The following is a 26,841-nucleotide window of genomic DNA, read 5'->3' as shown; positions in this document are numbered from 1 at the left end:
TTTTAGCAGTATTATTCTCTCTGCATATTAGATGCTACATTCTATGATTCGTAATCGTAATTCACCTTTTTCTTGTGTTTTTTTAAAAAAAATCAACGCGGCTATTTTCGCATGAAATTATATATGTCATGTTTTTTGTTTTTTTTTAATCCTAAGTGTACTCCCCGTTTAATAGTATAGATACGGAACTTTACGGATGAATATACTGTATATACCATTTTGATAATAATATTTTTGGAAAAATATTTGCCATCTCAACGAACTGGTTTAGAATGTATGCTCAACTTTTTCCTTAAATGATTATTGTATAGCGTTTCGTGATTCTCCGTTATTCATTCTCTGCAGTGGCGGAGGCAGCTCAGAGTTATAAGGGTCAATTGACCCTGGTGAATTTATAAAATTATGTGAAATGTTAGGAAAAAAATCAAATTGACCCTGATAAAATAGCACAAATGACTCTCATAAAAAAATTTAATAACACAATTGACCCTTTTAAAAAAAATTTGACTCTGGTAAACTGAATTCCTAGCTCCGCCCACTGATTCTCTGGATTCTGGAGCAAATAATCTTTTGAGATGGAAGTGAAAAGTTACTGTGGATTTCACTTTTCACGGCTCGATATCCACAAATAGTTATCACGAGTACTATCACCTCTTTCGTGTCAACCTCAAGATACAAAAGTTCTTCCTTCCTTTATATTTTTTTTTCAAGAAAAATAGTTAAAAAAAAAAAAAATCATGAAAAAATCACAATTTCGCTAGACGACAAAAAAAAACTGTTTGTAATTTCGAAAATAATTTATCTTGGTGAAAAAGAAAGTTATCTTTTCCCTTATGTAATTACGTTTTGATAAGTAGATGTAGATGTGTATTTGCAAGTAGTATGTAACTAGCAATATGCATTAATATTGAATTTCACTTTAAGGTTTTTGTTATTATACGTTTGATGTATGTGTAATTTTAAAATAGTAAATGTTGTCTTATCCTCACGTCTTTTGCGATAAACCATAATTACAAATGGCATGTAGGAAGAAATTTTTAGGTGCACGAGTCCCAGCGAGGAGCATGCACCCCTGATTTAATGTTCATATATTAACTCTCTGTACACACTTTTTATTACTAGTTTCTTGATTCAATGCGATTTTCATCGCACGTGCCTCTCGAATCCTTTCACATTCTCAGACCTTGTTTCATTTTTCTAATATTTGTCAGTTTTTTAGTATTTGGATGTATTTATTTTCTCGTTTATCGACCGGTTAATTTATTCAGTTTGATTTTGTTTGTGTTATTATTATTGAATAAAACAAATGTATCGATGTTGGAATCCACGTTGTAATGAGAAGAGTGACGTTTAAGCCTTCCCAGACACACGATTTTTCTTATTATCTAATTGGATTCTTGTATGGAACCTTAGTTATAGAATCTACGTACTAGTACTATTGACACGAAAGACTCCGTAAAAACTTGCATAAAAACACCCTCAATAGGTTTAGTTGTGTATCAATCACCATTACTATATATAATATATTAACAAGCATTTTGGACTCGATGGATACTACATAATCATCATATAATTGCATAAAATAAAATAAAATTTCAGACTGAAAAGTTGCATGATACACATTTACTAATGTTATATAATTTCATGCGAAAATGCAAACTTTACGTTTGTTGAACATTGTACATATATATTTTTTGATTGAAACTATTTGCATAATTGCATTATAAACATCATTTTGTTATACTTATATATAGTACCAGTTAGAACATATTTTCTCCCTTGTAGTTCATAGAAATGACTAATAACCTACCCATAAATTTAGAAAATGTTATGAATAAATTAAAAATTACTAAATTTTTGATAATCGAATTAGAAGTAAAGTTTTGCATAACCTAATGTTTTTTTTCCGAATAAATTGATGTCATTTAGACAATAGGAGACTACTGTTTTTGACTAACTGTAAATATACTCTCTTTTTTTGGGGACAAACTGTAAATATTTAAGTTCTAGGGGAAAATCACTGTTTGGTAACTAATTATAGTACACTGAATATCGATTACTTTGTGTATTTTCGGTGGATAATTAACGAAACCAAAAGTTTACGACTGTCACAATCACGGCCACCGTTTTTGAAATTTTGTAAGGACTGTTGTAAACATAATTATGATAATCTGCTCTAATCAGTTTTAAAGCATGATTTGATCAAATTAATAGTACGGTCATTAAGTGACGATATTATTTTCGTAGTCGTATTATTTTTCCACTTAATTTGCGTTGGATTACTAATTGCGCCTTCCACCTTGGAGTATCTTTTTTAATTCATGAATTTTCTAATAATTACCTATCATTATTTATTTTACCTTTGTGATTTATTGAAATATTTAGCCTTTATTACATTTTTGGTGTTATATCTGCAAATAAAGATATTTGCATATGGGAACAAATATTTCTTCTTGTTTTACATCATTAATTTAACCTTTGTGATCTATAAAATGTAGCCAGTTAGTAATCCTTTCGTACGTACCTTTTTCATGATTTATTTGCCGAGGCATAGACCTTCACATATTATCGGTCCGACTCTCATACAATATCTTATACAAAAGTTAGCTTAACCATTGTTCCATTTTTATTGAACATGTCATAAACAAATGAGCAATATAGACTATATCTTATAAAACATTGTATGGCCCATACTAAATTATTTAATTCTGATTAAAGTGTTAATATGCGTTTTTTTTAATTCTTTTAAATTACCAAATAAATCAACATCCATCCTATTCCACTTATCGAACAATTTCATACATGATGATTGTCCTAGACTCCTAGTGTGGTCTTTCCAAATTACTGACCTGATTTTTCAACACGATCTTTCCGTGCATAATTGGCCTTGAACCAGGGCATTGCATGCATACCTTTAATATACTACAATTTCAAAGTATACTTGAGGGGGAAAAAAGAGTTCCTTATAGTACAATTTGAATTTCTTTTTTCATTGTTTTGTTCTTACTTGTTAGGTGTTACTTGTTACACTACTACTACACATCAGTCACACCAAATATATTTTCCACTCTTCATTTTCATAAAAAAAACGAATGAGCTAAGCCAATGAAACACAAAAAGGAGAAAAAAAGACAAGTTATTTAAACATTTTGTACTACTTAATATTCAATAAAAATTGAATCAGAGTAAAGCACGTGGCAGAGCAGGAGTGGGAAAAACAAGGGAGAGGACCACAAAAGAGGAACAGATTTGTACAAAATCTAAAATAGTAAGCAAAAACTGATTAGCTGTGTGGGACTCACCTACGGACAAAGAAAGAGTCTTATACAGATCTCTCTTTTTAGGGCCAAAGTCAAACTACATCTCTACACTCGAATTGAAAAACACATTTGTTTAGAGAGTGAGTGAGTGATCCACGAGAGCACACTTGTTTAGAGAGTGAGTGAGTGATCCACGATTATCTCACGCGCCTCCGTAGAGTAATCTGCGTAAGTAGTGCGTAGCTTGGTTACTTGTCGGATTTTTTGGAATATTTATTTTAGTTTCCCATTTTAATATCACAACTTTACCAAAAAATTGCACTTATCACTTTGAGTATCTTATTAAACATATAGTAGATCCGAGTTCTATTTTGGCCGACATGTATTTTAAACAACATCTTTTCTACGAAATTAATCTAAATGCATTTGTTTCGCATGTTTTTTTAACAAAGTTCTGAGTTTCTAATCAAGTAAATAAAGTATTTTCGTTTTAACCAAAAAAGAAAGTATTTTAGTCACAAGGAAGTATAGGAATATCATAATATTTATAGTTAACAAAATATAGATAGGACAGAGGTTTGATAATATATAGTATAATATATATTATATATTTCGGATTGTACATGTTAGTTACCATGTTTTTTTTTCTTTTGATAAATACTTATCATGTTCTTCTCAAAAAAAAAAAATTATTACCCAAAATGGGATCTTAAGGAGAAGTGTTGATAATGCATTTTGTAGTAAAGGTTGATTAAAAAAAAAAGGATGACACATGCGAAATAACCTTTAAACTCGTGACTTGCAACATAGTGGTTTGTTTTAATATGGGCATTTGATAAATTCAAACATGCATTTGATAAATTATTAACAAAATCTAAGTAAATATAATGACTGTTGGAAATAATTATAGGTAACAAAAAAAATCAACATATCATAAAATGACATGAGGGCGTGAAAAATTTGAGAAAATATGCAAAAAAAAACAATTCGCATCACCAAAAGAATGAATAACATTTGTATGTTAAGAGTGGGGAAAAACATGTAGCACAAACAAATAAAAGCACATTAAAAACAAGATAGTCTTAAACCAAAAGATGCCACTTTCATCTTCGATTGAACCTAACATTATGGTTTCATCCAGGGCTGGACATTCGGGTAACCCGTTCGAGTTCGGCTATTACCCATTCGGGTTTGGGTAAATGGGTTTAGAAACATAGAATTTATTGGATATTTTTAGATATATGGGTTCAGTTCGGTTCGGTTTAAGTACTATCGGGTTCGGATTGGGTTGAATTACAAATTTTAGAACCCGATTAGCACCCGAACTACCGGGTACCAGAATTTTTTTTTTAAAAATGAATTAAATTTAAATAAATTTAGCTAAATTTTGACTTATGTGACAAATTATTTTAGATATTTTAATTATTTTTGATATTTAGCTATAAAACTAAACGAAAATATTCAAAATTATAATCATAATTTTGGGTAATTCCATCATATTAATGCTAAATATTATAAATAAGTTTTTTTTTTGTCAACCATTGGGCCACAACTGGCCGGTCCATTGGCCAAATTCCCACATTCGTAGGAAGCGGGATATTATAAATATGTTTATATGTTCAGGTTTGATGGGTACCCAAACGGATACCGGGTATTATCCGACCCTAACCCGAACCCACGGGTATTAGAAAATAGAACCCAATAGAATTTTATAGGCAAACCCGTACCCAATCCAAACTCGGTATTTCGGGTCGGGTTTCAGGTTGGGTATTTGGGTATGGTTTTTATGCCCAGGACTTTCATCATATAAATTCTATCAATCGAGACCTCCCGTCATCTATCTATACTTTTAAAAGGGAAGCATTTTTAATAAAGAGATATAAAGTTTGAAATTATTACAATGAAATACTACTCAAATTGGAATAAGGATAAATATAATTTTTGGAGCCAAACAGATTGATATTTAAGTGACTATTTACAAATAAAAATCAGAAACCAAAAAAATGGTAACAATATATTTGTTTGTATATGCCATTAAATCTAAACAAATCTATCCAAATAATTAGGTACTACACTTAAAAGCAAATATCATCTACCCACGTAATTAGCACATCATATAGCCAAAATAAAATTTGTAAACAAAAAAATTATAGTAACAAGATATTTGTATGTATATGACATTAAATCTAAACAAATCTACCCACATAATTAGATTCTACACTTGGAAAGCTAACATAATCTACACGATTTCAAAATAATATAATTTACAAAATCTTGGCAACTTACCAAATCGTGATAAACGATATGATTAACTGTTAAAAACTAGGGTATATTCTTAAAAAGTTCCTTACTAATATAAATACGAGAGACGTAACGAACGTCATCTCTACTACTACAAACCATATATACGGTTCCAATCGTTCCAAAATAACCAAAAATGGCTAACATCAAGCCTTTTAAGACCATTTAGAAGATACAAGTCAAGATTGTACAATTGTTGGGGGCATTATACGACTTTCTTAGGAGAAACTTTGGAAATGATATTCGCTGATATTGATGTGATCAGTGTATTTTAATAATAGTATAGATTATATTTGTTTCCAGCTAACTAAGCTATGGGAAAAAACTGGACTACTAATCATGCATTTAAGATGTCTCTAACAAACACCAAAGTCATTATCAGATGATTGGTATTTGGATCTGAAAAGCTTTAAAAGCATCGCTAGCATAGAATTCCAGAACCTGATCAAATCTATCTATATAAGACGAACCTCATAAGAATTCCAGAACCTGATCCAATTAGAAAAGTAAAAAAAATGTAATTAACATACCCTGGAATAGAATAACACACGAGTGTTGTACTCACTAGATTCTGTAAATTCTTGATCAACTTGGATGTTGTTTGATGGTTTTATTGGACTTCATGATGACCTTGTGGTCGAAGATGATTAAAGAAATTGCCGACAAATATTATTACTTTTTGTTACTGTTTTAATCGGAGAGTCGGATTATATTAGAAAAGGTGAAGTTTTGTTGTCCTCTCGAGTTAAAATTATTGGCCTTGGCCAGGGAATTTGGTAATTGGACTTTACTTGGTTAAACATATTTGTTAGGCCGTAAGTGTAAAGGCTGAGTTAATTTCAAAAAAAAAAAAGTTGAATAATCCAAACTACAAACATAACCCCTCTCTAATTAACAATATGTTTTACTACTATCCTATAAAAATACTTTCAAAAAATCCTTTCAACAAAAAAAAAAATCATTTCTATTAACAACAACATAACTATATGTTACAATAAATCAAATATCACTTATGAAAACAATCCCGCACGTATGTGCGGGTCCGTATCTAGTGATAATTAAGGCCAAACACAAGATTCAAAAACTAAATATCCAAACAAGAAAACATAACGATAAGAAATAATATACTGCATACCTAAAAACATATGTACTTAAGCAACTCCAATGGTGCTTCAAATCTTGCTCCAAACTCTATATTTTGTGTAAAACCATCTCCAATGGTGCTCTATATCTTGTTTCAAAAATAGAAAATGAATAGTGTTACTTTAAATTTGGAGAATACTATTCATTTCTCTATTTTTGAAGCTAAACTTTTTAATTTACAAAGTACTCCTCCAATTTTGATATCTTATATAATGAATTTCTATTATAACATATATATTTATTGAAAACCATAGTTATTAAACTATTTTAAAATTTAGTAACAATAACATATGTTAAATTAGAAAATACAATGTCATAACAAATGATAAACTAAAAATACATAATTAGCATCAAATACTAGCACAATTAGCATCGAATAACAATAACATATATTCTATTTATGTTTTGTAATAAAAAATTATTTTAATAACATCATCACAATTTTATTAGATATTTATTTAAAATAAACTAAGTGGGCTAAATTGGTAAATTTAAAATTATATGACTATAGTAGAAGTTAAAATAAATCATCTAATAAAATATATTTGAATTAACTATTTTAAAGTAAAAAATATAGCAAACTATTGGAGTAAACATTTGCTCTATTTTTATTTTTAAAGCAAAAAATAGATCAAACCATTGGAAATGGTCTTACTTACCGAATTTCTCGAAGTTTGTTATCATACGAGTATTAACAGTTTCTTGATGTTTGTTATCTAAGTAAGAATTTTGTTTTTTTTTTCTAAAAATTGATAATTCTGCAAAATCATTCACAAATGCTGATTTCACTTTAGCAAAATGGTGTCTAAAAAATATACATGAAAATGTAAAATACTAATTAATTTTAAGTCAATTGAAACTACTTAGTATTTGTGGTTTTCATATATGAGGATTTTCATATGCTCTTGTTTTTACATTTCTTGGATTTCTTGGATTCATTGATTTCTCTTTTATATTACTATAATAAGAAAGACAAAAAACATGCAATTATTGCATGTGTCTGGACGATAGGTGAACAATGAAAGGTCCCGTTACATGCTTCTCATCAAATAACATTAATAAATGTGGGTCTGTCACAATGTATTTATATCAAACTACAAAAATACATAACATAAGTTTTAAAGTAATCCCCAAGATTGCTTAAGGTTGTTTGATAGAGAAAGTAGTTCGTAATCGAATGTCTCTCTTTGACTAATTAGTGACACCATAAACTTGAACGCTTGCTTTGGAGATGGTTTAGGGCAAGAAACTTGTGATAATGGCTCTATTTTCCGTATTCATTATCTTCGTTCCTAAAGTTTTAATTTATTTTAAATTCTCTAATTTGCAAGAAAAATGAGAAATAATATTACTAAACACAATAATATATTGGATGTCCAAAAAAAAACGAAGTATCTATTATGTTCAAACAATATTGCTGCAAAAAAAATATATATATATATATATATACGATTATTCGATTTTTTCTGTTAAGTTTTGAAAGTTTCAAATATAATTCAAAAGTGACATATTTTTGTTCTAAATAATTATTTTCTTATTTTTTTCACAATTGTTTTTATGAAAAAACATATATATTTTTCTACATAACATGTTAAATTTTTACTAGTGAAATAATTACATAATCGTATTCGAAAACACAATTCCGTTAACATACATGATACATGTTACCAATCTAATCAAAGCTGCTATATTTCTAGAATTTTGATTTTCAAAGGAAGTTCAATTTATGATGAAATAAGGTTTTTTTTAACAACAAATAGAATCAGCTCAAACGAGTCAATTTGGGGGAAACGAGTTCACAAACAAAATATGCTGCGGAGACAGTTGCGCTTGATGAAATAAGGTTATTACCCAAAAAAATCAACAAAAAATTGCAAGAGAAATGTCAAATAATATTACTAAACAAAATAGTATATTGGGTGTCCAAAAACGAAGTTAATATAATGTTCAAACAATATTGCCCCAAAAATATAAAAAGTGCAGGCATAAGTCGAGAAAGCAATAAGTCCGTTGCTACGTTTTGCCCAATTTATACAACACTAAATTTTAACCCACGTTACACTGCGTGTATATAATTTTTATTATTAAATATATTTTATGTTGTATTTGTTTGTTAAATATTGGATGTTTTATAAATAGAGAAATAACTAAATTTTTTTCAGCCATTTGTGCTACTAAATGTTTATATTAATTTTTTAACTCTCAATACATTTCATGACCATTTGTTTGTTATATTTAGTTTGTTTTGTTTAGTATTTGAGATTTTATTTTAATTTTTAATTATTATAACGAAAATAAGAGATTTAAATATGTAATAAGTAATTTATACGCTGTTATTAAGTCATATTTTTCTTAATAATTTAATTATTTTACACAATCTTAGTTAAATCAACTTGATTTTATATGTCAAATATTCTAATATGTGTAGAGTTGATAAATAATAAAATGAGGATTTAATCCCTGTTAGCACAAATTTAATAATATTTTATTAATTCCAACATGTCCTCTTTATAATCCATATACTATATAACCATATTATATACTATTTTACACCTTTTTAATTTTACATATTCGTAATATTTTAATTTTTTATTAATTTTATATATATTAATAATAATTTTTAAATAAATGCGAATCGAAATTCTTCCTACGTTAAGAATCAAAGCTCATAGCTCATAGCAATGGGAATCAAATTATTGTTTTCTTTGTTTGCAAAGGATTCAAAGATAAAATATTTTTAAAACACAATAGAATGTGTGGTTAAATATATCATAGTTTCTGTTTTCATATTGATTGCTGTAATATTTTTAGTTGGAATGGAATATAAAATATTTAGGAAACAAAATCTGACGTAATGCTATTTTTGGAAAATTTTTAGGGATTAACTTTATAAATAATTTTTTAAATAAATATAAATAAAAGGGTAAAAACCAAAATGTACTTCAAAAATATATATATAGATTGTTTCTATTTCCATATTGATTGCTGTAATATTTTTAGTTGGAATGGAATATAAAATATTTAGGAAACAAAATCGGACGTAATACTATTTTTGGAAATTTTATAGGGATTAACTTTATAAATAAAATTTTAAATAAGTATAAATAAAATGGTAAAAACCAAAATATACTTCAAAAAATATATATATAGATATAAAAATCCCTAAATATAACAATTAGCAAACAATTTTTTTTGATGTTTTAGGGTTAGGCTTATACAATGGAACATATGGACTATTGTTCCCAAATTTTCATGAGATGGCGTATTTTTCAGGATTAGCAAACAAAAAAATTCATTGATATTGTTTTTTTTTGCCTTTCTTATAAAAAAGAATTTGGAAAAATTAATGAAGAGAAAAACAATTACTTGTAAAAGAAATAGAAACGAAGAAGAAACAGTAAAGACAGAGCACTAAACCAATTACCTAGGAAACGCACGTTCACTCTCACACGCTTTTACTCACACACTCACACATCTCTCTCTCTCTCTCCTTCTTCCTCTGTACTCTGTCACACACAAACACACAAAACCAGAGCCTCTCTCTCTCTCTCTCTCTCTCTCTCTGCTTCTCTTTAATCTCTCTGTTAATCTTCTTCTTGTAGTACTTTCATTTTCATATCTTTACTCTTTTTTTCCCCCATCTCTCTATCTCTCTTGAGTCTCTGTGTAGTCTCTCCCCTCCTCTGTTTTTTTCTTTTCTATCTCTCTAGCGGCGGACTGATGCACACATCTTTGTACTCTCCGCCGTAACGAACTCACCTAATGGGGTGCATGTTCTCTCACCTCGCCGCTAAATTCGCTTTTTTCCCACCTTCTCCTCCAACCTACCACCTCACCAAAACCCCCGACGGCAAACTCTCCGCCGTATCCTCCGTTTCCTCCTCCTCCTCCACTTTTCCCTCGGCCGGAGACCCATCTCTCGACGTGAAAGTGGTGAAGACAAGACGCGGCAACAAAGTCACAGCTTTTTACCTGAGAAACCCTAACGCAAGACTTACGCTTCTCTATTCCCATGGGAATGCCGCAGATTTGGGACAACTCTTCGATCTCTTCGTCCAACTTAAAGTCAATCTCCGAGTCAACCTCATGGGGTCTCTCTCTCTCTCTCTCTTTCTCTGATGTTCATACTCTTCATACGTCGTCGTTTCGTGTTTACCTATTATCTTACTTGATAAGTAATTTGCTTATTGAGATTTCTTTTGATGCTTATTAGGTTTGTTAATCGACAGTTTTATCAATAACTATGATTAAATTAGGCATATTTTGCTAACCGAATGTAGTAATTAAGCATAGTTTTTCCTAGATTTTTGTTGTTTTTTTTTTCCTTTGATTTTTTTTTTTTAAAATATTTGTTACTACAAAATTGTTCTTTTTTTTTTTTGGGTTAAAGTTTCACATTTTTTTAACTCCATGAATATTTTTATGTCTTTACGTTTCTTGAGAAAGCTCACGCTTTTGGGAAATGGGTTCTTGTCTTGTCTCGTTGCCCAAAAAGCTCAGATTTGGTGATATTTCCGACAAATTTTCTTTTTCCTTTTTATGTGTATAAATTTTGCATTGTTTTAGTAAAAATGTTTGGTGTTTTGCTTTTTTTGTTTTATTTAGTGTCGTTTTAATTTTCTTGAATTTGTCCCTTTGGTTTTACTTTGAAAATTCAGTTCGAAATTTCTCACCTACCCACCATCAATTTGTGTATTTACTCTTCGATAACGTCGGATTCAAATAGGTTGGTGATAATAATATAAGGTGTAAGTGTAACCTTTCATTTTAGTAATCAATAGTATAGGTCAGTCAATTTATGACACTTCATTTATTAATGGTTTTGAGTTTTGATTTTGATTTTTGTTATCTTTGTTTTAAATTTTCAGGTATGATTATTCAGGCTATGGAGCTTCTACCGGTAAGGTGTGTCAATGCGTCTCCTCTACTAAATAGATTGAATCTCAATAACAATTTTAATCGAACATGTAACCTAGAAATCTTCTTAGGTTGAAATCCTCTTAGGTTATTGGACTTTTCTGTATCAGTCTCATACAGCCTAGAAATGCTCTGTATCGATCCATAGATTAATCTTCTGCATTATTTTGAGTTTTTTTTTTTTAGTTTGCTCGGTTTGAAAATGTTCTCTGAGATGTGGTTTATAATTTTTGTTTGCAGCCGAGTGAGTACGATACATATGCGGATATAGAGGCGGTTTACGAGTGTCTGCAGACGGATTATGGGGTTGGGCAAGAAGATTTGATCTTGTATGGTCAATCAGTTGGCAGTGGACCGACGTTGCACCTTGCCTCTAAGCTTCCACGGCTTAGAGGTGTGGTTCTTCATAGCGGCATCCTCTCTGGTCTTCGTGTTCTATGTCATGTCAAGTTCAAGTTTTGCTGTGACATTTATTCGGTAAAGATCCCCTCTGCTTTTTACTATTTGTTCTGCCCATTCATGGGCATAGAGTTGCTGGTTTAGGAAGTGCGAATGAGCAAACCGTGCAAAACTAGTCGATAGTCTGATATTTTACATGAACAACTTCCATGTATTGATGAAAGTTTAGTTAGCACAGGAAATGAGCTATTTGAAAATTAACCCTGTTGACAAAGTGGCTGTGGCTAATTTGGAAGTTAACCGGTTTAGAATTGGATATGGCCAATGTGGAAGCTAATTGATTAAGAAGTAGCTATAGCTAATTTGGAAGCTAACCGATCTAGAAGTAGATATGGCTAATTTGGAAAGCTCACTGATTTAGAAGTGGCTATAGAAAGTTTAGAAGCTAACCGGTCATGGGGTTCTAATACTATCCTCTTACTGATTTTGTTGTTTAATTGCAGAACGTAAGCAAGATAAAGAAGGTGAAATGCCCGGTTCTTGTCATACACGTAAGCATAATCTGTTTCATGTCTGTATCTTCAGCCTCAGCCTGAACCCGATTTATATCCGTAAAACTTAACTGATCTTACTATCTATTGTTACGCAGGGAACGGAGGACGATGTGGTGAATTGGTTACACGGAAACAGGCTTTGGAAAATGGCGAAGGAACCATATGAACCGCTTTGGATTAAAGGTGGTGGACATTGCAACCTCGAGATCTATCCGGACTACATTAGACATCTCTACCGGTTTATACAAGACATGGAGAATACAAACACTAAGTCTCGTCTCGAGAAGATTTGGCAAGAAATCCGTAGGCGAGATGAATCCACAGGATGTTGTAGTTCCGGACTGTGCAGACCTAGCTGCAGCTGTCCCAAACCTCGATGTCCGAAACCCAGCTGCAGTTGTGGTTGCGGTTGTCTCAAGTGTTCGTGTCCGTCTTTTAAGGGATGTTTCTCTTGCTGCAAGAAACCGAGCTGTGCAAGTAGTTGTTGCTGTCCTAAGTTCAAATGCAGCTGTTTTGGAAAGCCAAAATGTCCAAAATGCTCTTGTTGGAAATGTTTAAAATGCCCCGACTCTGAGTGTTGTCGGAGTTGTTGTTGCTTTGCCGGTTGTTTTAGCTGGCTGTGTTGCTGCGGCGGGGGGAGGAGGAAGAAGGAGGGGGAGAGAGAGAGTAGAGGGACTACTACGGTGGCTAAGAGTGAAGGGTAATATTGATATTTCGATATTTTTGTATAGATATTGTTGAAAAGATTCGGTAAAACATTAGGAGAGATTCATGGGAAGAGAGACTCAGATTTGAGGTGAAAAGTTAATTTATCATTCCGAGGGAACAAAATATATGAAAAAAAAAAATAGAAATATGAAATCTTGAATCTTGGAACCAAATCAAGTTTGATGTTGCTCATATTAAGCTTATTTTGTTAAATTATCGAATCCCTTTTTAAATGGTTTATGCAAATGGTTTAAGTCTATCTCTGACTCTCAGCTTCAACTGCTAAATTGGGCTGTTGTACCAAGATTCTATAGTTCGCTTCGCCCTATATCAAAGTAAGTAAGACAATGCACTTCATCAATGAAACCATGCTTTTAGTTTTAACCAACCATGATTGAATTACATTGGAAGAATTCTAACTTCTAAGCCTTGTCAATTTTCAATCAAAATGGTGAATCTTCCAACTACTTCAGCACAATAAAATAGTTAAAAATGTCTCACACTAATGGAAGGAAACCAATAATACTGTACATCTTGAACTCATCCGTATGGTCCACCAGGTTGTATATGGAAATACTTGGAATCCATGATATCTATGATTCTAATTCGTACTTTTCTGGTATATATTTAGGATGCTTACCCGTAAGCAGTCGTTATAATGTTGTATTAGTCAGATATGTACATTACGTGAAACAATTGTACAATGGAAGAACTAGTTAGAAGCTATCTCGAGAAAGTTCATGCGAACAGCACTTCACATTTTTTTTTTGATTAATTAAAAGAAAAAACAAGTTTTGTCAAAATGCATACTTAATTAAAGCCCTTATCCATATTACGTGCAAGATTTGTTTCGTTCTTATTAGCTTGTTTGGTATGTATGACCCATTACAAGTTATAATACTTAGACATAAAATAAAGGGAACAAAAAAAAAAAAACACAAAAAAAAATGAAAAGGTAGTTCAAACGATGATTCAAGTAATGGTTTGGGATGATCAGCATACTAATCTTTTGACTCGTTAAAACTTGAATGTTCTAACTCGTTGAGAAATATACAAATACGAGTGTATATAATTTCAACAGAAGAAACATACAAACTGTTTATAATGTCAAAGTCAAACCTGCATACACATATTCTTTTCGAGAATGAGTATGAATTGTGAAATATTAACATTAGATGACGTCCGTTTATGAAGTGCTTCTACCATACCAAGTACTTTTCACTTTTCTGATTTAAAAAATATATTGAAAAATTAATGGGAAGTTTAACAAAATAAACAGTCAAACTTTTAAGGATTGATGCGTGATCTGTTATATTAATTGAGTACTAAATCTATTTATATAGTTTTTTTTTTTAATTTACATAGAAAATGTATACATTACAAACTTTTTGACGATAAGTTATTTCCGATTCCGACAATTAAAATAGTACAAGGGAAATCAAGTTGAAGGTGAGGAAATTGTATAACAGAGGATTAAGTATAATCTAAATTTAATTAATTATGGGCTATGGGACCTAATCCGTTAATAAGTTCAATGAATTTTTGTTTAAAACCTTCTTAAAAAGGGACATTACTTTGGTCCCGACTCTTGAGTCCTGAGTAGATGGATTCATTGGATAGTCAAATGATATTTTGACTAACATTTTACATTTTTTTTTAAATCTATACAATTTCAATTTGATCTAGAGTTAAATCAATAACCCAAAGCACACTCAACCACGATCAAGTGGTATCGTCGTAGCACTTCAGGGTCGAATCCACAGATACCAAACGATACACTATGAAATTATATAGACCGAGTATAGCTAAAGCAAAGAGGAAGTTTGTTTTGCAAGTAACAGAATTAAAACAGAAAATAAATAAGAGTTTGTAAATTTAAGAGAAAGTATTGGGCGCAGGGAATCAATCAAGGGTTATGATCACGAAATTGGGTGATGGATTAGGATAGCTTTAGGAACCGCTCTTGAACTCTAATCTCAAATATAAAACTAACCTACTGTCGCAGCATTAGTTTTCTATGCAAGGAATTATATGAATCCTAAACCGTCGTTTGAATCTAAACAATCCTAGCAAGCAATAAGTTCAAGTTTGATTTGCTCACAAGGTGCCCCAACTTCAACTGTTGGTTGGCTGAGGATCACCTTGCTCACCTATGTTCTTTCAAGTAATTCAACAACACTTTTGATGCCTAGATGAATTAAACTTAAGATCATAAACTAGGTAGCTAATCTAGTTTAAGCAATAAGAACAACAATAGATAAAGAACACAAGAGATCAATCCCAAATCTAACAACCTAAATCAATAAATCATAAAACCCCCTTTTGAAACCCGAAACCCAACAGAGAGTCTACTCAGACATCGAACAGAAACAATCACAAATCAAATATGAAGAAAACATGTTTGAATTGCGAAAAGAGATAATAGGGTTCAGAATTCTTCTCCAAAAGGTTAGAAAGGATTAGAGATCTTCTCCCAGGCTTACAAGTGCTCAAAAACGGCGTAGAGTAAAAATTATCTTTCTAGGGGTCGAGCCCCGTGGTTAAATAGTAAAATAAATCCCTAAAAAGTCGGTTTAAACCAGAAAAGGAAAGATTGCGTCGGGGACGGAGACTGGTCGATCCCAAAAGGATCAGTCGATCCAGAATGAATTTCTGCTCTTACTTCATCTGCCTTCTAGCTCGATCAGACTTCAACCAATTAAGCTCCAGATGCATATTTCCATCCCCAAAACGCTCAGATTCCTTCCAAAGTCACCTAGAACCTGTAAAGACTCACACAAGACTAAAAAGACTCTAAAAGCACATTTGGACCTAAGAAAAGACTCAAAACAATCCGAAAAACTATAGTTAAAACCCTATAAAATGCAGACACATCACAATTCCATCCAAAAAAAAATCTACATTCATTTAACAACAAAGAAACATGGTGTTTTTTTTTTGTGTGCAAAGGAAACAATTTTATTGGGTGAGAGTTTTGCGTTGTAAATATAGAGTGGGGATGTTCATGATGGCTCTTGGGTTGTTCCGATGGGTACTTGGTCTTCTACTTGGTGGAGTGTGTGAGTGGGCCTCAGAGAGGTTGTCTCGTTGGGACTAGGATGGGTGCCAGGGGATGGCAGCTCGATTTGGTTCTGCTTGGATAGATGGTTTGGGACGTACATCAGACGGTAGTTCCAGTACCGGAAGATGAGCTGTATAAGAGAACAGAGGAGTATTGGGTAGAGGGCGTGGGTTGGAATATGTCGCAACTTGAACAGTATCTTCCAGTGGGTATACGGTTACAACTTTATTCGATGGTGCTTAAGGGATTTCTAGGGAGGAAGGACAGTTTGTCTTGGTTGGGTACCTCTAATGGAGGATTCACGATGAGTTCGACATACTCTGTGCTGAGCGAGGACGTAGTGCCAAGACCGTGTATGTCACAGTTTTATGCTCGGATTTGGAAAGTGGTGGTGCCGGAACGAGTTCGATTGTTCTTATGGCTGGTTAGTCAACAAGTCCTAATAACGAATGTGGAGCGGGTACAAAGACATATGGGTGAGAGTGCGGTGTGTCAAATTTGTAACGGAGCTATGGAGTAGATTTTACATGTGTTACGGGACTGTCCTGCAATGCACGGGTGTGGTTAAGGCTGGGTCCGAGAAGTAAACAGCCGGAGTTCTTTGCTAAGTCGCTGCTTGAATGGTTATTTAGTAATTTGCGAGAGCGACTAATTGCTGGTGGGTCTTCCTGGTCGACTCTGTTTAGTGTTGCAGCTTGGTGGGAATGGAAATGGAGGTGTGAAAATGTGTTTCGTGAGTATCGTATGTGCCGGGATAAGGTGAGATTCTTGAGAAAGCTCGCTGTCGAAGTCACAAAAGCTCATCATCTGGGTGCAGGACGACAGGTTCATGCGGGTACGGTTGAACAACTGATTAGTTGGAAAAAACCAACGGTTGGTTGGTTTAAGGTCTCGACGGCGTCATGGGGAAATCCAGGTTTGGCTACGACCGGTGGGGTTATTTGAGATTAGAGGAGAGAGTGGGTGTGCGGTTTTTCTATGAACATTGGCATTTGTTCGGCTCTGATGGCGGAATTGTGGGGAATGTACTATGGGCTGGTTATAGCGTGGGAGCGTGGGATAAGACGAGTTGAGCTGGAGGTGGATTCAGAGTTGGTGGTAAGTTTTCTTCGGGCAGGGATAAGCTAGGCTCATCTATTGTCATTCCTGGTTCAGTTGTGCCATGGCTTTATCGCAAGAGTCTGGTTAGTCCGGGTTACACACGTGTATAAGGAAACTAATTGTCTGACAGATGGATTAGCGAACTATGCGTTTTCATTAGATTTGGGTTTTCTCTTTTTGGATTCTTGTCCTGACCCTGTCCGAACAATTTTGTTGGATGATGGAAATGGGGCTGCTTTGCCACGCAATGTTCGAGTGTAATTTTAGTTTCTGTTAAATAAATCGGGGGAGGTTTTCTCCCCCCCTCTCTCCTACGAAAAAAAAACAATTTTATTTATTTATTTTAGTTAATCTAAGATTACAATTTCACAATCTTGTGTATCTCTTACAATAAGTGATTGATTAGTAATGGAAAATTAAGGAAAATCAAGGAAAATCAAACGTTTCCTTACATAGTCCTAATTAGGGCTGGGCAAAATAACCGATAACCAAATAACCGACCGAAACCGAACCGAAAAAAACCAAACCGAACCGAACCGAAATTCTTCAAATACCCGAATGGTTAGTAAAAATCTATATCCAAACTAACTGAAACCGAACCGAACCGAACCGACAATTAAATGGTTAACCGAAATATCCGAAAACCTAGAAGATATCAAATATTATATACTTAATATTATGCAAAACTATAAAATAAACTTAAAATATAAATTATTTCTAGATTCAAAACAATTAAATATTTTAAATAATCAATATATGTAAATGTTATTATTTTGAATTTACAAAGTTAAATACTATTTTGTAAAATTGAATCCATATTTTTCCCTTTTTTGTATTTTTGTTATTGTATATTTGGTTAATTTTGGTTATATTCGGTTAGTTTTGGTTATATTTGGTTTATTTGGTTAATGTTAATATAATTTATGTTAGTTATGGTTATTTATTTAAATAACCAAACCGAAACCGAACCGAAAGAAACCGAACCGAACCGAACCGAAATTTCAAAAATATCCAAATGGTTACTATATTACTATATCCAAAATAACCGAAACCGAATACAACCGAACCGAAACCGAATGGTTAACCGAATGTCCAGGCCTAGTCCTAATCTTTTCCCTTTCTGAGTCAGCGCGTGGACGAGGTCAATGCATGAATCAGCAACAGCACCAGTCATAAAATACCAAAACTACCCTTCATAATGACTCGAATTCCCCGTTTCTACCACCCACTTTGGTGTACACACTTCTTCGTCTCTTGGTGAAAGCAGCATTAATAGCTGTGTTCAACACATTTTAATTTTATTACTCCTTAATTTAAATAAAATTCGCTAATTTAAGGTAACAAAATCTCTTCTTATTTGTTACCATTTAATATGGATTCTGTACAAAAACTTTCTGTTTCTTGATGATATATTTCAGAGATTTTGCCTTAATGGTAATTGAAAAAAAAAAAGAACAGAGAAGAAGTATCCTTTTTTTTTTTTTTGAAAAATCTCATCAGTGATTCTGATTTTGTATCGAAAAGGGTAAGAGTTTCTTAATTCTCAATTTAATTTTCTCCACAGATCTTTTTCATTAAAAAAATCGAATACTTTGATTCTCCAAATAAATCTTTATTTCTCACTCAGTGCCGTTTTTTTTTTTTTGGCTCCGTCGCATTTTTCCAGATTCCGGCGACGGCAGGATTAGATTGTGCTCATATATCAAACGATGTCCGGAGAATCTCCTTTAAGACATCCCAGAATCAGCCACGTGTCAAACTCTGGCAGCGATTTCGGAAGCAGGGAAGATTACACCAGTTACATCGTCCAGGTCCCTCCGACGCCGGACAACAACCCGGCGTCTCTTTCAATCGTTCTCCGTGACATCGATCCAAATCCGGCGACGGTTCCGACCGCTCCGGGAGACACCGATTCCGGTTCATCTTGCAAAGACGACGAACCGGATCAAACCGATCTGAGAAACAGTGAAGAAGAAGAAGAAGAAGATGAAGAAGAAGAGGATACCTTGCTTTACAAGATATCGCATCCTTTAACTCGTATCGTTAAAATCTCTCCGCTCATCATCGCTCTTTATCGGTACTAATATTATCTCTCTCTGCACGTGTCAGTTACAAACACTTTGATGTCACACTTTTCAGGATGTGTTGTGATTTTGTTTATATTTTTTTTTTTTTTTATTATTATTACAGGACTCTAATAGTTGTTCGAGTTGTATCTCTTGGTCTGTTTCTCACCTGGAGAATCAGAAACCCAAACAACAAAGCAATATGGTTATGGTTACTCTCTGTAATCTGCGAAATCTGGTTTGCTTTCTCTTGGTTACTCGACCAAATACCTAAGTTGTTCCCTGTGAACCACGGAACCGATATCGAAGCCTTAAAGGAGACATTCGAACCGTCATCAGAGCCCGATAAACCGACCGAGAAATCGGATCTTCCGGGTATTGATGTGTTTGTCTCAACGGCTGATGCAGAGAAAGAGCCTCCACTAGTTACAGCCAACACAATCCTATCCATTTTATCCGTTGACTATCCTGTTCAGAAGCTCTCTTGTTATCTCTCAGATGATGGAGGATCGCTTCTTACCTTTGAAGCAATGGCTGAAGCGGCTAGCTTTGCGAAAACATGGGTGCCGTTTTGTAGGAAACATAACATCGAGCCGAGGAATCCGGAGAGTTACTTTGGTTTGAAGAGGGATCCTTATAAGGGAATGGTGAGGCATGATTTTGTTAGAGATCGACGGTACGTTAAACGAGGCTACGAGGAGTTTAAGGTTCGGGTTAACGCGCTGTCTCATTCCATTAGAAGGAGATCGGATGCGTTTAATAGCAAAGAAGAGATTAAAGCTTTAGAGAAATGGAAGCATTGGAAGATTAGAGTTGAAGAGGACCAATTCAAGGAGCCAAGGCCTGCTTTAGTAGCTCCTAAAGCTACTTGGATGAGCGATGGAACTCACTGGCCAGGTACTTGGGCTGTCCCTTGTCCGCACCATTCCAGAGGTGATCACGCTAGTGTCATACAGGTAAATAAAACGCATGGTTTGAGATCTGTTTGATATATAGCGTTTGAGTTTTGACTCATTGAGAATGGTGATTTTTGTTTTGCTTGTAGGTATTACTTGATCCTCCAGGAGACAAAACAGTTATGGGGAGAGGTGGTGAAGGGCGCACACTTGATTTTGAAGGGATAGACATTCGTTTGCCGATGCTTGTTTACGTGAGCCGCGAGAAACGACCTGGCTATGACCATAACAAGAAGGCAGGAGCTATGAATGCTTTGGTACGAGCCTCGGCTATAATGTCTAATGGACCGTTCATCTTGAACTTGGACTGTGACCATTATGTCTACAACTCTAAAGCATTTAGAAATGGGATCTGTTTCATGATGGACCGTGATGGTGACCGCGTTTGCTATGTTCAGTTTCCGCAGAGGTTTGAAGGAATCGATCCTTCTGACCGCTATGCTAACAAAAATACTGTTTTCTTTGACATTAATCTACGGGCTCTCGATGGGATCCAAGGTCCAATGTATGTTGGGACAGGATGCCTCTTCCGTCGAACAGCGCTTTACGGTTTTGACCCGCCTGATGTTTTTGTGGCGTACGAAGAACCATCTGGTTGTTACGACTGCTGTTTCCCGCGGATCAAGAAACGCAGGCCCGCAACCGTAGCTTCTGAACCAGAGCACTACATTGACGTCGAGGACGAAGATCAGAGTTTGATTCCAAAGCAATTCGGTAGCTCGAGTATGCTCGTGAGTTCAGTTAAGGTCGCGGAGTTTCAAGGTAGGCCACTAGCTTCGGTTCACTCGAGCAGACGCGGGCGTCCTCCTGGTTCTTTAACCGGAAGCCGTGAACCGCTTGATGTTGCGATGGTAAACGAGGCGGTTAACGTGATCTCTTGTTGGTACGAGGACAAAACAGAATGGGGAATCAATGTCGGATGGATCTACGGATCAGTAACCGAAGATGTGGTGACAGGTTTTCGAATGCACGAAAAAGGATGGAGATCATTCTATTGTGTAACGGAGCCAGACGCATTCCGCGGAACCGCACCTATAAACCTAACTGACCGGCTCCACCAGGTTCTCCGTTGGGCCACTGGTTCAGTCGAGATCTTCTTCTCCCGAAACAACGCTATCTTCGCGGGTCGAAAACTCAAATTTTTCCAGAGAATATCTTACCTCAACGTTGGAATATACCCATTCACAAGCATTTTCATCTTAACCTATTGCTTCCTCCCGCCGTTATCTCTCTTCTCTGGTCACTTCGTTGTTGAAACATTCACCGGATCATTCCTCGTTTATCTTTTGATAATCACATTGTCTCTCTGTGGATTAGCTGTTCTTGAAGTCAAGTGGTCAGGTATCTCTTTAGAAGAATGGTGGAGAAACGAACAGTTCTGGTTAATAGGCGGCACTAGCGCACATTTAGTCGCGGTGCTTCAAGGTATACTCAAAGTCATAGCCGGAATCGAAATCTCATTCACCTTGACTTCAAAATCTTCAACAGGAGGAGATGAAGAAGAGGATGATTTCGCTGATCTTTATCTCTTTAAATGGACTGCTCTGATGATTCTTCCTTTGACTATCATAATCTTGAACATCGTAGCGATACTCTTCGCGGTTTGTAGGACTGTTTTCAGTGAGAGACCACAGTGGAGTAATCTTCTTGGTGGGACTTTCTTTGCTGCTTGGGTGTTGCTTCATATGTATCCGTTTGCGAAAGGTTTGATGGGAAGAGGAGGAAGAACACCGACAATTGTGTATGTTTGGTCAGGACTTATCGCTATTTGCTTGTCTCTTCTCTATATTACTATCAAGAATTCGGACATTGATGGAGGATGGTTTCTGGTGACTTAGATGCATCCCCATAGATAGGAGAATGTAAATATATGTTATAGTGCTGCCGGTTGGGAACTGAAAACAGCAGAGTGGTGATATAAGTCACACAGCATACATTTATTTTTTAAAACAGATCATTCCATTGTGGTTTCTTTTATGTTGGTTTTGGATGGTTTAATCCTTTAAGATTGTCTTGGCTGGTTTTATTATATGTTTTGTGATTTTAGCTATGTTTGTCCCTATAAACTTTAATTCACTATTTAGATCTCATGGCAAAGAACATAAACCTAGAAATACATAAAAATTGCATAATCATAAATATGAAAAAGAGATGAATGTTTTAGCTTCAAGTTGAAAAAGAAGCAATAGCAAAATGTAAACAGAACTCAAGTTGAAAGAATAACAAAAACTGGAGAATTTACTCAAAGAGAAGTGTAAAAACGGCTCTCGCCTCTTGTCTATCGAAAATAGGGTTAAGAGGGGGTATTTATAAAGAAATAAGTTGACCTAGCCACGTCAGCAGGTTTTCGAAGGTCTACAAGATGTGGAACTCTAGCTCCACTTCGGGTGCATGATCGGATAAGTGATCGGGTGGTTCCATTCTTCAATCCGGATGTACGTTCACTAAAACAAGGATAACTCTTGAACCGAACCTCCGATTAGCCTGACGTCACCACCATGAGAAAGCTAACTCGATTTCCGATATCTTTGATGAAACACTCAGAAGCTGAATCCCAATAGAATCGAGTTTATCTTTGAGGGTCTCTTCATGAACTAGACCAGGTGCTCTTTGGTAATGGTCGGGTGGTATGGTCAGCTGCCTCCATTTTCCTTCTTGATGTTTCAAATCCTCTTGTGTAAACCTCATAAATGGCACCAGGTCCTTCCTTGTGATAGCTGCAAACTGTGAATCCTTCTTTTTGCTATTTTTAAGCTCCAAAGTACTTGTTTTCATCCAAAATGCAACAATGCAGCAATGCAACACCCTAAAATACCTAAATGCAAATATCTAAGGCTAAGGACCTAAAAATGCTAAGGTTAGGCTATATACAATGCAAAACATGAATAAAAAGATGTCTAAGAAAGTGTAAAATAGTGAGTTATCACGCCTTATGTCAAAACTTATACTTATTTGCTAGTTTGTTTTGATGTTAGGTCAGAAAAATTTAAGTTTGTTGATGCAGAATGGTTTTGTAATTGCTCTAGTACTAGTTTGATAAACTATAAGGGTAAATTAGGTGTTCATCATCAGAACTTTTCCAATGAGTTTAGTATGTGGGTTCTAGAGGATATGGAGAAACATGAATGGTCAACATATGACTACACTTTGCTCGTGAATAAAGACATAGATATTGATCTTGCTGGGGCGACTGCTGCAGGTGAGATTGTATTTTCAAGCTTGAAATTTATGTGTGAACCCTTTTATGTTTTCTACTACAATCCCGAAAGGAACACTCTCCGAAGTGTTGAAATCCAAGGTTTTGGAGCTACGCCCGAAGTGTTTTACCGTGATTGCATTCTTCACACCTTTGTAGATTATGTAGAGGACCTTAGTGTTAACGATGCAAAGCAACTCAGTTCAAGCATCTATGCTCCATCTGCGAAGAACAAGCGTAGCCTAAATAACCGTCACGGAAAGGCCAAAACCACAACATCAGGAAGAAGTAAGAGAAAGGGACAAAAGGGATAAGTGGTATGATTACAGTGTGAGGAGAAATCAGATACACCGAGAGAGAAGAAATGAAAGAGACAATTGGGAAGATGAAGAAAGGAGATGAGACAGAGAGGCAATGAAAGAAGGAGTAGGTGAAAGCAATGAGGCATGACATGTAATCTGTGTTCTATGAGTCTATGAGTTTATCTCTTTAGACGTCAGTGCGAATCGAAATCTAGCTTTGATAATGTAATGAATATATTACAAAACGCTTTGCAGAGAATCATATACACAATCATATTTACAAATTTTTATTCTGGCTAAAAAATTCATAATCATAAGCTTCAAATAACTGTGTATATATAGATTAAAAATGATTTTCTATAACACACATTGGTTAAAGCCACTAATTGATCTTAGTTTCCGGGTCCAAAGCCCTGCATAACTCAACAGAGCAAAACTCGCACTGTCTTCTCTATTGGATGCATCACAATTGCGAGGGAAGCTTTAACGACCTGCTATGGGTAACCTAGCGGTACGAGTCGCGGTACGTATGCAGTACTAGCCACGGACGGAGAGCAGAACATTCACGGCGGATGATGGCACTGTTCATAGTGAGCATCAGTCTAGTTGGACCATGGTTATCCGAATGTGGAAATGGAGAGTTCGAAACGACTGAAGTGACAATAGTGAACATATGTTTGAATTGAAGAAACAAATCCCAAGTTTACAGTGATTGATGATGCAGGCATGTTTAGTCGACCCTATAATTTTGGGAAAGCTCAAGGCGGTTTAGTCGACCCTATAAATAGGTTGATAACCCTAAGCTCTCGAGAGAGCACCGCATAAAAATCCTCCAACCTAGTCCATCAATAGTTTACGGTTCTAACATCGGATAGTAATGGTGTTTGATCTGTCCCAGTAGAGATGGGGATCAGATTCGCGAATAGAACAAGAGAAAGCCGAGAGTTAGCACCTTGGGTCGAAACCGAAGGTGAGTGCGTGAATGTGGCCAAGTTCTTTGGTCGATCTCTTGACCGATGGTTTATTTAGTCTTGATTGCTTGCTTGTCTTGGTTAATGTTTTTATTGCAATAAATGGATGGTTGGTCTAAACGATTTGGACAACTATCCTATGGGTTATATGACATGCATGACTTGATTGGATTAGACCTATGTCGGATTGAGATTATTGAAATTAACCTAGTGAGACGGGATGACCGCTCCACTAAGAAAACTTGTTTGCTTACGCCTCCTTTTATGGTCGGAGGAAAAGAAAGGTCCGAGGATCTAGATTTAAGTGGCTGACCAGCTCGCGTGACGAAGGCAAAGAAGGGAGAGGATGGTGGCTTTGGGTAGTTTTGCTTTCAGTCTAGTATTTTAAACGATGTAATAGCCTATTTGCATGACTCTCGTTGTGCTAGAACCTCATATAGAATTTGGATGCATGTTTACGTTTAATTTGACTCGTTTTTACTTAACGGCTGGCGCGTATTGTTGAATGAACGAAATAAAAATCAATAGGCCCTAAGTTTAATATCAGAAAAATACATGTTGGTATGGAATTTTATGGTCCGGGTCTTACAGAAGCCCTCGCTCATAGTGCGTTCCTTGGTGAGAGGTATGAGACCTACTCCGTTGAGCGACCGATAGTAGTTTGATAACACTCTGATTTACATGTTTTTAGCATCCTTTTTTGTCCATATTTTGCATTGTTCATACCTCTAACTTAGCATTTTTAGACCATTTACTGTAGGAATCAAGTTTTAGAGCATTTAGGGTGTTGCATTTATGCATTTGCATATATTGGATGAAAACAGGTGCTAAAGAGCCAAAATGGGGAAAAACAAGGACAATTCGAGCATGTACCCGAAGGAGCCATCGAGCTACAAGAACAAGTCCGAACCCCAACACGATCGAAGAGGATCCAAGAGCGCGAAGAGCAACCCGAAGATCCACCCGAGGAGTTACCCGACTCAAGCCTCGTGTACCCCATAGAGTAGACCATCGGGCAGGTCTGGGAAGCTAGGTCAAATGGGTTTTCATATATAAACCCCCTCTTTTTCTAGCTCGAAAACGAGCACGCCGCAGACCCTCAAACCAGAGAGCGAGAGCTTCTATAAGAGAACTGAGCGACTCAACATTTTTTCTTGTTTTTGTACTTTAAATTTGTAGTTTTTCATAGATCTTTTATCCCTACTCTTTTCTACTCTACTCTATCTTTTAAATAATGTCATTTTCGTTTATTTCTATGGCTTTATCATTCATTTCTATGTCCGAGTAGTGTAGCAAAGTTTCTAGGGATGGGATAGATGATTAGGTGTTCTTGATCAGTTAGGATGCTTTAGTTGATTGTTATGATAGATAAATTTCCTTCTAGGTTGATGTTCTTAATGCGGTCAACAGACCGACAGGTTGAGATTAGATCTAGGGCGTTTACAATGCTACAGGCCAAAAGGAGTAGATAAAATGCTTGATTAGGTCAATGCTAGAGGTATACTTAACTTTGAGTGACAAAATCAGATAAGTCTAAGTGTACTGACAAAAATGAATTGTTCTTAATGCCTGCTTGTTCATATTGCTAGTGCGACAGTGTGGTAGTATGTTCAAGGTTGATTGTTACTAGTGCGACAGTGTGGTGACAAGATTTTAGAGGTTCATTGTCTAGGAAATAATTGCTTGAGGCATGTAAGGCATCCGTATTGGTCTAGAACACTTAGGATTCGATTACCCCCATCCTTAGGAACTTTCGTATTTCATTTCTTGCATTTTCCTTACTTACTCGACCACTTACCCGATCAGGTACACGATAACCTGCATCGAGTAATACCTCGAGCTGTTCATAGTTCACTTGCATACTCGATCACCCCACTCGATCCTGTACTCGATTGCTTGCATCGAG

At 35.1% G+C, this 26,841-nt stretch overlaps 2 protein-coding genes across 5 annotated transcripts; both read left to right on the top strand.

Moving 5' to 3' along the window:
• The first annotated feature begins 10,057 nt into the window (after positions 1–10,057).
• Positions 10,058–13,455, top strand: LOC104757590 (uncharacterized). 3 transcript variants are annotated; one of them, XM_010480340.3, is made up of 5 exons: positions 10,058–10,795; positions 11,573–11,604; positions 11,862–12,098; positions 12,524–12,571; positions 12,670–13,455. In XM_010480340.3, the coding sequence occupies exons 1-5, from the start codon at positions 10,717–10,719 to the stop codon at positions 13,276–13,278; spliced, it is 1,005 nt and encodes a 334-aa protein (XP_010478642.1). In that variant the 5' UTR covers positions 10,058–10,716; the 3' UTR covers positions 13,279–13,455. The 3 variants fall into 3 exon arrangements, with proteins under 3 accessions (XP_010478642.1, XP_010478641.1, XP_087353440.1); XM_010480339.3 differs by having other exon boundaries at positions 11,573–11,609; XM_087497314.1 differs by having other exon boundaries at positions 11,573–11,609; positions 12,524–12,591.
• Positions 13,456–18,649: 5,194 nt separating this feature from the next.
• On the top strand, positions 18,650–22,514 carry LOC104757589 (putative cellulose synthase-like protein D6). 2 transcript variants are annotated; one of them, XM_087493878.1, is made up of 5 exons: positions 18,719–18,781; positions 18,863–18,969; positions 19,111–19,521; positions 19,635–20,466; positions 20,556–22,514. In XM_087493878.1, the coding sequence occupies exons 3-5, from the start codon at positions 19,154–19,156 to the stop codon at positions 22,302–22,304; spliced, it is 2,949 nt and encodes a 982-aa protein (XP_087350004.1). In that variant the 5' UTR covers positions 18,719–18,781; positions 18,863–18,969; positions 19,111–19,153; the 3' UTR covers positions 22,305–22,514. The 2 variants fall into 2 exon arrangements, with proteins under 2 accessions (XP_010478639.2, XP_087350004.1); XM_010480337.3 differs by having other exon boundaries at positions 18,650–18,969.
• The last annotated feature ends 4,327 nt before the right edge of the window (positions 22,515–26,841 follow it).

The sequence above is a fragment of the Camelina sativa genome, chromosome 17, assembly GCF_030686135.1.
Source record: "Camelina sativa cultivar CO46 ecotype springtype chromosome 17, ASM3068613v1".
Lineage (NCBI taxonomy): Eukaryota > Viridiplantae > Streptophyta > Magnoliopsida > Brassicales > Brassicaceae > Camelina > Camelina sativa.
The sequence above is the reverse complement of the archived record's forward strand: the minus strand, read 5'-3'. Positions and strand labels throughout refer to the sequence as shown.